The 14,234-nt window shown below is 36.4% G+C and overlaps 1 protein-coding gene across 1 annotated transcript in view; it reads left to right on the top strand.

The window, feature by feature from the left end:
* Positions 1–6,053, top strand: part of slc25a46 (solute carrier family 25 member 46) — a 29,665-nt gene extending 23,612 nt beyond the window's left edge. Inside the window, exon 8 of the mRNA XM_081366825.1 lies at positions 4,807–6,053. Within this exon, the coding sequence (XP_081222951.1) occupies positions 4,807–5,394 (588 nt within the window). The 3' untranslated portion in view covers positions 5,395–6,053. The remainder of the gene's footprint in view (positions 1–4,806) is intronic.
* The last annotated feature ends 8,181 nt before the right edge of the window (positions 6,054–14,234 follow it).

Raw genomic sequence — 14,234 nt, 5'->3', positions numbered from 1 at the left:
CACACTGGTAACTTCTATAACCAAGAAAAATCTCACAAGCCTACAGAAGTCATTCAATTCATTTGTTATATAGAGAATATACGCTCGCAAAATCGCTAGCCCAACATCCCGGGGTTATTGTGTTTTCCAGTCGGGCTACCAAAATGCATAACCGGCCTGCCCAACGGGCTATCTGAAATAGTGTTCGCTTCAGTCTTGTTATAATCAGATTCAGCGCGTTCTTCATCTTCAATCTGCAGCAGCGCCGAGCAGAGCGCACGTCAGAAACAGAGGACAGGGTGTGTGTGTGTGTGTGTGTTCATCTGAGTCTCATTGGTCTGTCACTGCTCATCAATGTCAGAATATTTGAGATGACCAATCAAATCAAAGTAGGCGGGATTTACGTTCACAGAAGCTGCTAGGCGCGAATTTGAGCAGATCGACTGACGCTTCAGTTTACGGTCAGGTGCGAGATAAGATGTAAGTATAGCTAAACTAAACATTTCACATTTGACAGTTTTTTTAGGTCATAAATGTGAAACGAATGACAAAAATAATCAGGCAAACGAATTTACTTTTGTCGAATTTCGCCATTTTGAACTGAAAATAAGCCTCTGTAACGTGACTCATGTAATGTAATAAGTTTACTGTCATTGTGAGGGGACAAGAAACATTAACAAAGCCGTTTTCATCATGTTAGGCACAAGATTAATAATGAATGTGTACATGTTGAGAATTAATATAGTACAATTTGGAGCCTTCAGTAAATTAAAAAAAGTTCAGCTTTAGGAGGGGAAGAGACAGGGCAAGATGAGGAGACTGAGAGAAAAAGAAAGAGTGATGGATAAGAAGTGAGAGCAGGTATTGACAAATAGTCTACTGCCCGCTGACATGGTTTTAAAGCTATTTCTTATCCTTTTTTTGACCTTCAAACATCTTGAAATGCACAAAATTTGAACCCCCTAACAACCTTGAATTTAGGACCTCTTTGATTATAAAGCCCTGTCTACGGCCCTATATTAGGAATAAGATCAATAATGAACGTGTACATATTGTGAATGAATTTAATAAAGTTAGTTATCTAGCTTTCCTAGTAAACGCGTCTGAGAAAATGATTCATAAATCAACCAGTCAACCATCAGGTTGACCCTCTGTTTACTTTCTTCACTGACAGACAAAAATGAAAAGCCTATATCAGTCAAAGCTCAGCTTTAGGAGGGGAAGAGACAGAGCAAGAGAAAAACAAAGCAAAAAATTTGAAAAATAATCAGCTGCGTGACATGGTTTTAAAGCTATTGTTATCCAATTTTTTTGGCCTTTAAAACAGCTTAAAATGCACATATGTAGATCAGAGAAATCAAAATTTTCCCTGAACCCCCCCCTAACTAGCCTACCTCACATTCGGGACCTCAGTGATGATAAAACCCTGCCATCTGCATGTTAATGAAACTAGTTAATAGTGATCCATTTTTTTTTTTTTTTTTTTTTTTTTCATACCCTCATTGGGGGCTCAGACACAGACTGATTCATGTTCACACTGGTCACACAAATTCAGTTCAGTTAGAACCAGATGCATATTTGTATTGATGATTCTAATTTGATTATTTTATATCCAATTGTTGATATTTGTGTTTTGAAAAAGTTTTTGATTCATGTTTTGACTCCTAACCAATTTTCTACATTAAAAATTGTCTTTTTATTTGGGCTAGTAAAATTCATTTCGGGCTACCAAAATCTGAAGAGTACCTGCCCGAAGGGCTACCAGCGATTTTGAAATTTTGCGAGCCCTGAGAAGGAAAAATATTGATTAATTCCTTTTTTGAGTGATGAGTGATCTAATGAGTGATTATAATCACTCATTAGATATATATATTGAAGCAACTGTGGATTCCAGAATCCACCCCTTCACAACAACAAATAAAGTGCTTTCACATTTGAAAAAGATCTTAGCCAAACACTATATCAGGCTAGGTGCTTTAGGAAACTCAGTTTGATTTGATCTTGTGGTAAATGAGCAAAGCAGTTTTGGGTAACTACCTCTCCATTGCGTCAGTTTTACATCTGATAATTATTGGAAGATTTGAGTTTCTATGCAATAACCGCATTTGTTTTGTTTTCATTTTGACTTTTTAGAATTTGCTGTTGTAATTGTGCGATCGAGAAGATTTTGAGGTTGTAAAGTCAAAATCAAGTTAATTTTGGTAGTCGTCTATAAGAGTGATACTGATGAACTAATTAATTAACTTCCATTATTACATGGCTTGGTTGAATTCTAATGTAGAATGCGGTCTGTTATTTCTTGATAACAGACCGCTGCTAAGTATAACACACCGTTGCCATGAAAAACAGAGTGTTGCTATGGACGCAGGATTCTAACCGTAGAGACGGAACAGACTAGTTTCTTTAGCAGAAGCAATACAATTGTTTTTAAATCAATAAACTCCTTTTTAAATCAATATTTTGTGTCAAATTACTGATTTATTTGGTAGGTAGCCATGTAATATCCGCTTCACGTCGGAGTTGTATTCGCTATAACAACTGCCTCGCTCTACATTATCCCTTACTTAATTAGTTAAAGTTGTCCACTTGCATCAATTGATAAATCATTTGTGTTGTCTCTCATAAATGTTTGTGAAAGTTGATGTTTAGCACTTTACATGTTATTAAAAAGCTTTTGTAAAATCTACACTACCATTCAAAAGTTTGGGGCCGGTAATATAAAAAAAAAAAAAAATCTTTTTGAAAGAAGTCTCTTGTGCTCACCAGTGGGGAATTCTTTAAGACTGCAAGGGAAGCTCGGCTTCCCCTATAATGTCAAAAAATGAATGGTCAAATATATACTATTGTGTTAACATTTTATTGACTAAAAATGCGTTAGAACACGTTCATCTCAAAGACGAGTTCGTTCAGAATCAGTTACATATAACAGGTCGGCTGACTCGATTTCCTTCTCATACATTCCCCTAGCGCAGGGATGGGCAACTTCGGTCCTGGAGGGCCACTGTCCTACAGAGTTTAGCTTCAACCCTAATCAAACACACCTGAACAAGCTAATCAAGGTCCTCAGGATTACTAGAAAATAACAGGCAGGTGATTTTTTGAGGGTTGGAGCTAAACTCTGTAGGACAGTGGCCCTCCAGGACCGAAGTTGCCCATCCCTGCCCTAGCGTCACAGTGCATTTCCCTGTTGAAGCCCAGCGTCCATTGACTTCAATGGGGCTGCTTTGAACAGTTTTTTTTCAGTGCTACGAAACTAGACATTCATTGGATAAATGCTGCGATTATGTCCCGCCCACGGACACTCAGCGTCTCTGGGGGTGAATGGAGGAGTGGGCTGGCCTGGACTCCGGGCGTCTGCGTGATGATTGGAGGGTCTGTCGAAAGGCTGCATCTCCTTTTGATTGACAGCTAGTTCATACAATAAAAAGTAGTGATGGGAAGTTCGGATCATTTTACTGACTCTCTTCGATCTCGTTAATCAAAATGAACAAATCTTTTTTCGAGTCATTTCGTTCATTTAAGGGACTTTAAATGTCTTTTAACAGGCAAATTCCCTGAACACATCCACCTACGCAATCTTGATCATATTCTGAATTAAGAAATCATTATAATGCGCCAAAAATAATTCACAGGGAACATAAATAATTACTTTACCTTCGTTCATTCATTTGTCATGTGACAGACACAATGAACAACTTCATGAACGACTCGTCAAAAAGTCGCTGACGCTGAAGCAATTCGAGCTCAGTCCCATCTAGATTTTGTAAGTGTAGTCTAAAGACAAACTGCAGCAACCTATTTCTTGGTATTTCATAATACATTTCACACAATTATACATTTATATCTTTATTATATTATTACTTATTATATTTTTTATATTATTAGTAGTAATTCAAAAATAATTATTAAAATAATTAAAAATATATTATTAGTTGTTGTAGTATTATATTTTATTATATTATTATGTATACCTTTATTATTTTTATACAATTATCCCTAACTCTGCTGGCCATTGAGAGGACACTGGTCAAGTCACTGGAAAAGACGCCTAGTTGGTATGACAGGGTCAAAGAGCATTTTCTTGAAAAGGAATGTAGGGCAGAATTTACGTATAAATAAATGGACAATTTTTATGATGTAGGCCGAAAATGAGCTTCCCCTCTTTGAACTATTTTCTATTTGAACATAATTTAAAATGTAATTTATTCCTGTGATAGCAAAGCTGAATTTTCAGCATCATTACTCCAGTCTTCAGTGTCACGTGATTCTTCAGAATTCATTCTGATATGATGATTTGCTGCTCAAGAAACATTTCTTATCGTTAACAATGAAAAAAACTGTTTTGCTGCCAAATATTTTGTGGATACAGTGATTTTTTTTCAGAACAGCATTTAGGTGAAATAGAAATCTTTTGTTGTGACTTTATTGTCTTTTTTTTTTTTTATCAAATGAATGCATCCTTGCTGAATAAAAGTATGATTTAAAAAAAAACTGACCCCAGACTTTTAAACAATAGTGTAAATAGTTAACTATTTAACAATTTGCTAAAAAAACAAAACATGCTTTGATTATATGTAACTAGTTTTTAACTAAACTTAGAATAAATTTAGGTTTGCTGTCATGGTGGTTTCTCTGATTGGGAAATATACATTTTAAGTGAATACGTATATGTATTATTAAATTAAATATTCCCATTTTTGCAAATACATAAATATATTGAGATTTTCTCAAAAAAATCTGAAAAATACAGAGATTTGTTGTTGTTGTTGTTGTTATATCGCCCATTCCGACTTCATTTAGTGTCTCTTCTTGGTGTTCCCTCACCAGAGTGAAATAATCCGAGACAACCCCGGCATCCTGGACTGTGTGAAAGAGGGTCTGGGACGTGTAATGGGTATGGGAGTGCCTCACAGCAAGCGTCTCCTTCCTCTCTGGAACCTGGTGTTCCCCACAGTCCTCCACGGCATCCTCCACTATCTTATCAGTTCTAGCGTGCAGCGGCTGGTTCTTTACCTGTTGCGGCGTCGGAATAACAACTCACCGAAGCATTCGCCCCCTGACTCGGGAGCAGACACGGTCCAGTCTATGTTGGATGCATACTTCCCTGAGCTCATGGCCAGCTTTGCCGCCAGCCTGTGTGCAGATGTGCTGTTATTTCCTTTGGAAACGGTGTTGCACAGGCTGCATATCCAGGGAACGCGCACCATCATCGACAACACCGATCTGGGTTTTGAAGTGTTGCCCATAAACACCCAATATGAAGGAATGAGGGACTGTATTAATGCGATTCGCCGTGAGGAGGGCACCATGGGCTTCTACAAAGGATTCGGCTCCATCGTGGTGCAGTACTCGCTTCATGCCGCAGTGCTGCAGTTCACCAAGATGATCTACTCGACGCTGCTGCGAAACGCTTGATTCTGAAAGGATTAATTCCTTATTGATTCACTGAGAGGTCCTTTTTTGGTTGAGTTGGACATTCCAAAAAATGTGTCCTAGTATGAATTGATAATTGCAGGTATGCGAGGTTTTCTTTACCTCTTCCTGTGATTTTTGTCAGTCTACTTCTGTACATTTGTTTTATAAAGCACTGGTATCATTGATTGCACGATACATTTATGCAAAATATGCTCTCATATTCGCACTGGATTTGAATTATTCTCATGGTGACCCCCAATCCTCCGCCACCAGCGCCAAAACATGTATGTTTATAAAACCCTGACCTTTGTAATTATATTTCCATACTGTTTGCTCAGTTTCGTTAATGGTCACTAGGTTTCGTGGTTGATTTTTGGCAACATTGGTTGAAGCCCTGTGCCAAGTTTCTTTGTCATTAAATTATTATTTGCACCTAGTGAAACTTGTGCCAGTGTTTTAAATAGTGAAAATGTTTCTATTTGCCAGGTTTAACAAGATATAAGAGATAAAAAATTATATTTATTGAATAGAAGCCATTATGTACACAAGATTGCATGTGTAAAACTAATGTACCTCTGGTTCCTGGGTGAGTAAATGATCAAGTTCTAAATTATTGGGCACCATGCTTTAAAATAAATGTCTACAATCTGTTTCATGTGATTTTTTTTTTCTTTTTTTTTCTTTTTCTTTTTTTTTGACTACATTTCATGTTACATATGTAAATCAAACATTTGGGATAGTAATTTTAATCAAAGGTAACTGTTAAGACATTTATGATATTACAAATGATTTCTATTCAAATATACGCTGTTCTTTAACCTACTATTCACAGATGTGTCACAGTTTACGCACAAAAATAGCTGCACAACTGTTTTTAAACATTGATTTTAAAAGATAGACCCCAACATGTCAGAATGTATGTTTTAAATCTAATAGTATTATTGTTAATACAGGGGTTCCTCAGGGCTGCGTGTTCTTGCCTAGAATGAAATCAAGTGTGATATTAATGGTATGTCACTTTTGAAATATGCTGATGACATGACTTTGGTGGTTTGCATAACAGATGAGCAATCCCTGGTCACACAGACAATATGTTGATTCTATGGTCCAAAGGTTTCAAGAAAGTTCTCTGGGTTTGAATATTAGTAAGATGAAGGAGTTGTGTTGTGAGTTGGGAGGTTTCATTCATCAAATACCTCACATTCACTATCCGAACCACTTAGACCTTCACATATTTTGGTACTGAGATTGATAGGCATCCTTTACTCAGCATGTGAATACAGGGCTGCCAATTCTCACGCAATTTACACTTTTCACACGCTCTCACGCCACACATCCATTTTCTCACGCAGAGAAAAATTGCGAAGCAAGCAAAGAGGACACTGACACCGACAGACAAGACAGAGCTGGTTTTGATATGAAACAAATTCTCAGCTCTCAGATTCTGTCAATTTTATTACGAAATTCAAACAATAAATACTGTTTTGGCGCTTGTAAATGTGATGTGACAGATCGCTGTGCGCCTCAGTTCAAGTGGCACACATGAACCGATCATCTCTTACTCTAAGTAAATAAATACAAATGAATAGGTATGTTGAAAGATATATTACTCACCAAAATGTATATGCCTCATACATAATATTGATCAGTGTTTTTCACCCCTCGGAAAGAGGCCAATAAAACAGCTGGAGAACAATAGCCTGTCACATAACATTTAGGCCAAATTTACTTTTACTCTGACTAGTCCTGCTGCCATAAGTGATCTAATTGTCAAGTCTAATTCCACATCCTGCCAGCTTGATCCTATACCTACTGTTTTGATTAACCCTTAATCGCTGTTAAAAAAGGACAACATTTAAGCTGTTTGGGGTCATTTTGACCCCAAACTTTTAAAGAGCAATTGCATAAGGAAATATACATTTTTTATATGGAAAACTATATATCGTTTTTTTTATTTACTTCTCAACTATACATTTATGCTGTGTTTTTGTGGAAATTTTGAAGTTTTTTACCTATTTACTGCACAATTACATAACTAGGCCATAAATTGGCTCATGAAAAATGATTTTTTAAAGAAAAAATCACTTAAATGATGATCTTAATTAAATCTAAATAGTTTTTGGACATTGCTCTATGTGTTAGAGATAGAATACTGACATCTGCTAGTTTGTGGAAAAACTTTAGAAATTATAATTAAAGAAAGAAAGTGCAATGACCACATATATCCAATAGAGGGCCATAGAGACTCATTCATTTTCACTTTATTGTTTGTGATGCTTCAACTTCTCCTCACAACTTTGATATATATATTTTGTGAATATTTATTTAAACATTTTGAAATACATAAAAAAATCTGTATTTTTGTCAGAGTTAGAATTTTTTGTTGTTTTCTGATATATTTTGAATTATCTGCTTTTGCAAATTATTATACATACATTTGCAGAACCATTACAAGTCACCACTATGACATGACTGTGGTGTGTGTGTGTGTGTGTGTGTGTGTGTGTGTGTGTGTGTGTGTGTGTGTGTGTGTGTGTGTGTGTGTGTGTGTGTGTGTGTGTGTGAACAAGCTTGTTCCATGTTGCATATGTGACATTTTTCAGATTTATGCCAGTTTAGTTGATTTTATTTGCCAATTTCTATAAAAATGCTCTCTGTTGCAGTGACATAGATGTGTGTGTTTGTGTGTGTGTGTGTGTATGAGATAGAAAGTTCGTTCCACTTTGGGTTTATGCTCTAGGACCAGACCTTGATTTAAATGTAATTTTTTTTTAGATTTATGCCAGTTTTGTTTATTTTATTTGCCAATTTCTATAAAAATGCTCTCTGTTGCAGGGACATACACGTGTGTGTTTGTGTGTGTTTGTGTGTGTGTGTGTGTGTGTGTGTGTGTATGAGATAGAAAGTTTGTTCCACTTTGGGTTTATGCTCTAGGACCAGACCTTGATTTAAATGTAATTTTTTTTTTAGATTTATGCCAGTTTTATTTATTTTATTTGCCAATTTCTATAAAAATGCTCTCTGTTGCAGTGACATACATGTGTGTTTGTGTGTGTTTGTGTGTGTTTGTGTGTGTGTGTGTATGAGATAGAAAGTTCGTTCCACTTTGGGTTTATGCGCTAGGACCAGACCTTGATTTAAATGTAAATTTTTTTAGATTTATGCCAGTTTTGTTTATTTTATTTACCAATTTCTGTAAAAATGCTCTCTGTTGCAAACACAAACATTTGTGTGTTTGTTTATGTGTTTGTGTGTGTCTGTGTGTGTGTGTGTATGAGATAGAAAGTTCGTTCTACTTTTTATTTATGCTCTAGGACCAGACCTTGGTTTATATGTATAAATTTTCAGATTTATAATGGATTTAATTTTATTTTTTTGACAAACAAAATAAAAAAAAGTCATTTTTTTCATTTTCCCATTCATTTTCAATGTGGGGTCATTTTGACCCCAAACAGCTTAAACGGTAAATTTTTTTTTACACACCTTTAGAACAACCAAATCAAGCCCAGTTTTTTTGTGCATGTTTAGATAGGTTATTTAGGAAAAGTCCCAGAGTTTCATGCCTCTGATATGAAGGTAACATTTTTAAAAAATGAAAGAAAAGTCCAGTGGGGTCATAATGACCCCAAACAGCGATTAAGGGTTAATATGTGTGCCCTTCATAAAGCCACGTTTGGCTTTCACCATTGTCCCAGCAGAATTATAAATTGCTGCGGTGACCCCGATTCTTAAAAAAACAGGCCTTGACCATCTAAACATGGACAATTACAGGCCAATATCTAATTTAACATTCTTGAGCAAAATCCTTGAAAAGGTTGCGGCTTCGCAATTGCGATCATATTTATCATCATATTTAGATGTTAATGGGCTTTTTGAACCTTTTCAGTCAGGATTTCGCACATCTCATAGCACTGAAACTGCTCTTCTTCGGTGGTTAACAACATACTTTTGTCCATGGATTGAGGGTTAATAAACATCTTGTTGCTTCTCGATCTAAGCGCTGCATTTGACACAGTCTCCCATGAAATACTGATCTCTCTGCTTTCTGATATCGGCATCACTGGTTCAGCTCTGTCCTGGCTCATTTCTTACATCAGCGACAGAAAGTACTGTCACCATACAAGGGTATATATCTGCCACTGCTTCGCTTACACAGGGTGTTCCTCAAGGTTCAGTTCTTGGCCCACTATTGTTTATCATCTCCACTTGGTGACATCATACGCAGACATGGCCTTTAATTTCATTGCTATGCTGATGACATTCAAATTTATCTTACCAGCCATCATAGGCCATCCCTGCCTGTCTCACTTACTGCATGTATCAGGGACATCAAGCATTGGATGTCCCTGAATTTCCTCAAATTAAATAATAAAAAAACGGAGATATTGGTGATTGGCTCTGCTGCCTCAGTCAAAAGGATGGGCCTATCCTTTGATATTGATGGAGTTCATGTTAAGCATTTGTCATCTATTCGTAACCTTAATCGACTCAAATCTATCTTTTGGCTCTCATATTTCTTCTCTTGTTAAAAACTCTTTTTTCCATCATCGTAATATTGCACGTCTTCGATCTTCTCTCACTCTAGCTGATGCTGAAACCTTAATTCATGCATTGATCACAACACTGGATTATTGCAATGCTCTATTTCTTGGTCTGCCCAAAAAAAACATATTGCAAGATTACAGTATGTTCAAAAACTCAGCAGCAAGAGTTCTCGCCTCCACCAGGCGTTCTGCTCATATTACTCCTCTGCTTCATGACCTTCACTGGCTACCCGTGGCATCACATATTCACTATAAGGTACTACTTCTAGCATTTAAGGCATTAAATGGTCTTGCACCTCCATATCTGTCTGAGCAGAACTTGGTTTATTGTCCATCCCTCGTTTCTGGTTGTCTACTGTAGGTGGAAGGTAATTTAGTGTTAATGCTCTTAAATTATGGAATTCACTACCCCTTACACTTCGTAATATCTCATCATGGTTGCATTCAAGACTCAGCTAAAAACATATCTATTTAACATGTATTTTGGATAATGTGACTATATGTGTCCTTATGTGATTGTAATGTGTGTGCGGGTGTGTAAATGTATTTTAATGTACAAATGTAAAGCGACCTTGAGCTACGGAAAGGCGCTATATAAATAAAACTACTACTTCTTCAAGATCGGAATCAAATCAAGAGAATTGAATTGAAATCGTGAAATTTGTGTCAAGCAATAATAAAGTCATTGCACCATGTAAATATTGTAACATGAACTTAATAGCATTTTGTTTAGTTACCAAATGTTTTCACAATCATACATACACCTATTGGCCGCTTTGGAACGTTGCAGCGATACGTCAATGCGTCCACTAAATTGTTGAGGGCAAGACTGCGCTGTAAACAACTGCAAGTAAACGGGCGAGCTGCGGTTTTTTCTGGATAAAAACAAAAATAACGTTTACATTTATCAACCAATTTCAGTGGTTTGTACGTGGTGTACAAAAAGTTCCATCTCTAGTTATTTAAAATCTCGATAGTTAGACTTAAATAGTTAAAATATTTTTTTAATAAGGAATTGTCAAAGCTCAGGCTTGTCATTTATTTGGCTTTTTAATTCTTGGATAAGAATTGTGAAGACCCCCATACTGAGATATAATTTAATTTTCACAATAAAATTAAATTAATTTTCTTATTGTGGAAAAAGCATTTTCTGTCTTTCACCCAATTTTAGCTTTTCTTTTGCTTAGAATTGACCACCATTGAGAAAATGAAACAGATCGGCAAATACAAATCACACCAGCAGGCTGCTTTCTGTATTTTTAGATCACTAAATTGATAGATATTTACAGATAGATACTTCAAATATACAACAACAAAGATAACTGATGGATCCTTTATGGTAATACATGTGATATGGTACAACTACAGTGCAATGCAAATAGTAAATATAAGATAAAGTGAGAAGTAATAGTAAATAGTTTAGTGTAAAGTCAATAAAATAAACAAACCGTAAACAGCAAATAAAAATTTAATGAATAGTATAATATATATATAATATCATACAATAATATAATAATAATATTTTGAGGATACAGGCACGGAGACAGAGGTAAGTGAATCCAAACACAGCTTTATTCAAGTTGACAAGAGTGCAAGGTGAGTATTCAGTGAGTTCAAATACAGTAGATACAGTGAAGATCACTCGGTGCAGGGCAGACAGCAGGTAAGCATGTTCACTTCAGGTTTGTAGATACCAAACAGTCACAGTTCATAAACACTTGTCTTTTCTCTTTCAGATGCAGTCGATAGCAAGCAAGCTCGGAGGAAACACTGGAAACTCGGGAGAACAACGGATCACAGGCAATAGGAAATGGAACAGGATTCCTGGAGACAGCAGAACAATGACACAGAGGTTAGTGTTTCACAGGTGAGTATACATTACATCTTGGAAACATCAGAAGTTCAGGAGACAACAGATCATGGTCTGTTCCTGTTAGAGGCTTGACCTTGAGCTGAGGCTGTGGTGAGTATTTTATAGAGCTTGCTGATGAGGCTGCTGATTGTGAACAGGTGCAGGTGATTATACTCAGGGGAGAGTAATTGCAGGTGCGCCAAAGAGGATTCTGGGGAATGTAGTGCAGAGATAGATGGTGAACGTGACAAATATATTGCTAATAACATATAGTTTATGTATATAATAATAATAGCAATAGAATATGAAATATCAATTACTGAATATAGACAATAAAAATAAGTTAAATAGTGACTAGTTAATAGTACAATCATTTAACAGCATAACTAATAGAGTGATAATGGCAAGTGGTATATAATAATAATAATAATAGCAAATACAATGTCATATCAATTGCAGAATTTTATAGACATTTTAATAACATTTTTAAAAAAAGTAAATTAAAGGTGCTCTAAGTGATGTTGGGTGACGTCACTTCTTGTTGACGTTTAAAGTATTGTCAAACAAAACGGAGGCTAGCTAGACCCTCCCTCCTCCTCATCCGCGCACTAACCCTCCAAACCACACCCCAAATCCTTCTTGTCGGTTATTGGCTGGATCAGTTTGTTATGTTTGTGGTGCGGGTTAGCCCAGTTTGTTTTTCTTGCCGTTTGTGGAGTGTCTACAGAGACCGCGTTTTTTTTACAGTGTGTTCAGGGGACAGGCAGCTAGCGGATAGTGAGGAGATGTTTGCTGTATGTGACAAAAAATGTTTTGGCCTAAAAAACGTGTGACATCGCTGAGAGCACCTTTAAATAGTGACTAGTAGGCTACCTACACGAAACGAGTACTTGTCATAAAAGTCGGTTTTAAGAAAATATAGATGAATATTTAGATTTCAGGAAATATACTTTATAATATAAAATGTAATATAAGCTAAAACTATAACATAAATCATGTCAACTCATGTCTCATGTCTCAACTTTCACAGCTAAGTTAACTAGCGACATCGCTAGCTATTTTAATCTGACTGACTCCGGTGGCCAACTAATGTTACTATTACTAATTATATAATGACCAAATGCAACCAGAAACAAATGTTCAGTCTTGCTTGTGAAAGGTAAGTCCCCGAGACCTGTTTTCAATTGTGTGGCGATTTGTACAGCCCCAAGCAGCACACGAAGCAGGCATTTTTCTCAGTTCCCATTATGAGAGTTATGGGAAAGTTGCCCTCCGCAATATGGCAGCGCCGTTGACGTACGATCCAGCGGCCAATAGGGCGTCTATGTATTTGTTAGGTCTATGGTTTCGGCAGTGTATAATGTAAATGCAAATATCGGATATGTGTCACTTTTAAAAGATGATGTAAAAATATCAGATATAGTCAGCAAATTGGAATTGGGCATCAAGACCTGTAGTGTAAATGCAGCCTAAAAGAAGGCTTTCTTTTGAGAAGGTTGAAGGGTTTTAATGTAAGACAGAATATCTTGACAGCAGTGTATCATTCTCTTGTTGAATCAGATATATGACCTGTAATAATTATTCTTTAACAATATATATAGTTTAATTTTCTTTCTGCTGAAAATAAGAAAAAATTAACCAGAGTGTAAAAAAATTGTAGTCTGCCTCGACCCAGATTCCAATCCAAAATATATTTTAGAATGAGCTCATCCCCAAAATGGCTTAATTATCATGAAAGAAAGTCAAGTTATATTGTTTCTTCAACATTTGGGTTGATCACATCCTGAACAAATGGTAGTCAATTGTAGAATGGGACTGGGTGTGGGACACAGAGAACTTCATTAAGTAAGACCACAGCTGTTGCAACAAGAGCAACTTAATTTACATTAAGAACAGAATAAAAGGTTTAAGATTTGGATGTTCTGGGTTCATTCTGACGCCGGTGAACCCAAGGAACCGATCTTCGACGTCCACATAATTTTTTCTTAACAGGAATCTAAAATTATTGGGGCCTCGCAGATTCAACTTGTAGATCTCTATAACTGTGCAGTAATGAGGAAAGCAGACTCCATCGTTATACTGACCCCTCTCATCCCCTGTACCCCTCTTTTCAGTTACTGCTGTAAGACTTGAGAAATTAGAAAATGCCGGGCAGTCTGGTTGAGGAACGACCACTCCCCAAGAAGACAAAGGACCTTTCTGGAAATTAACATTTGAACTCTCTCGTGAAGCTAGAATCACCATTTAAGACGCAAGTCCCACCTCCGAATACATCTCTTTCCCTCTTCCCCCACTCCCTCTCTCTCTCATGCTGAGATCACCTGAAATTCACCCAAAAGTCTATATGGTTTAAATGTGAATTATTATCGTACAGTTTTATACATGTTTGGTATCATTTGAAATGTCTCAAGGTAAATAAGGTAAATAAAGTTTTTAAGAGTTTA

The sequence above is a fragment of the Scardinius erythrophthalmus genome (assembly GCF_964197995.2).
Source record: "Scardinius erythrophthalmus genome assembly, chromosome: 5".
Taxonomy (NCBI): Eukaryota; Metazoa; Chordata; class Actinopteri; order Cypriniformes; family Leuciscidae; genus Scardinius; species Scardinius erythrophthalmus.
Note: the sequence above shows the minus strand (reverse complement) of the source record. Positions and strands in the feature narration are given on the sequence as shown.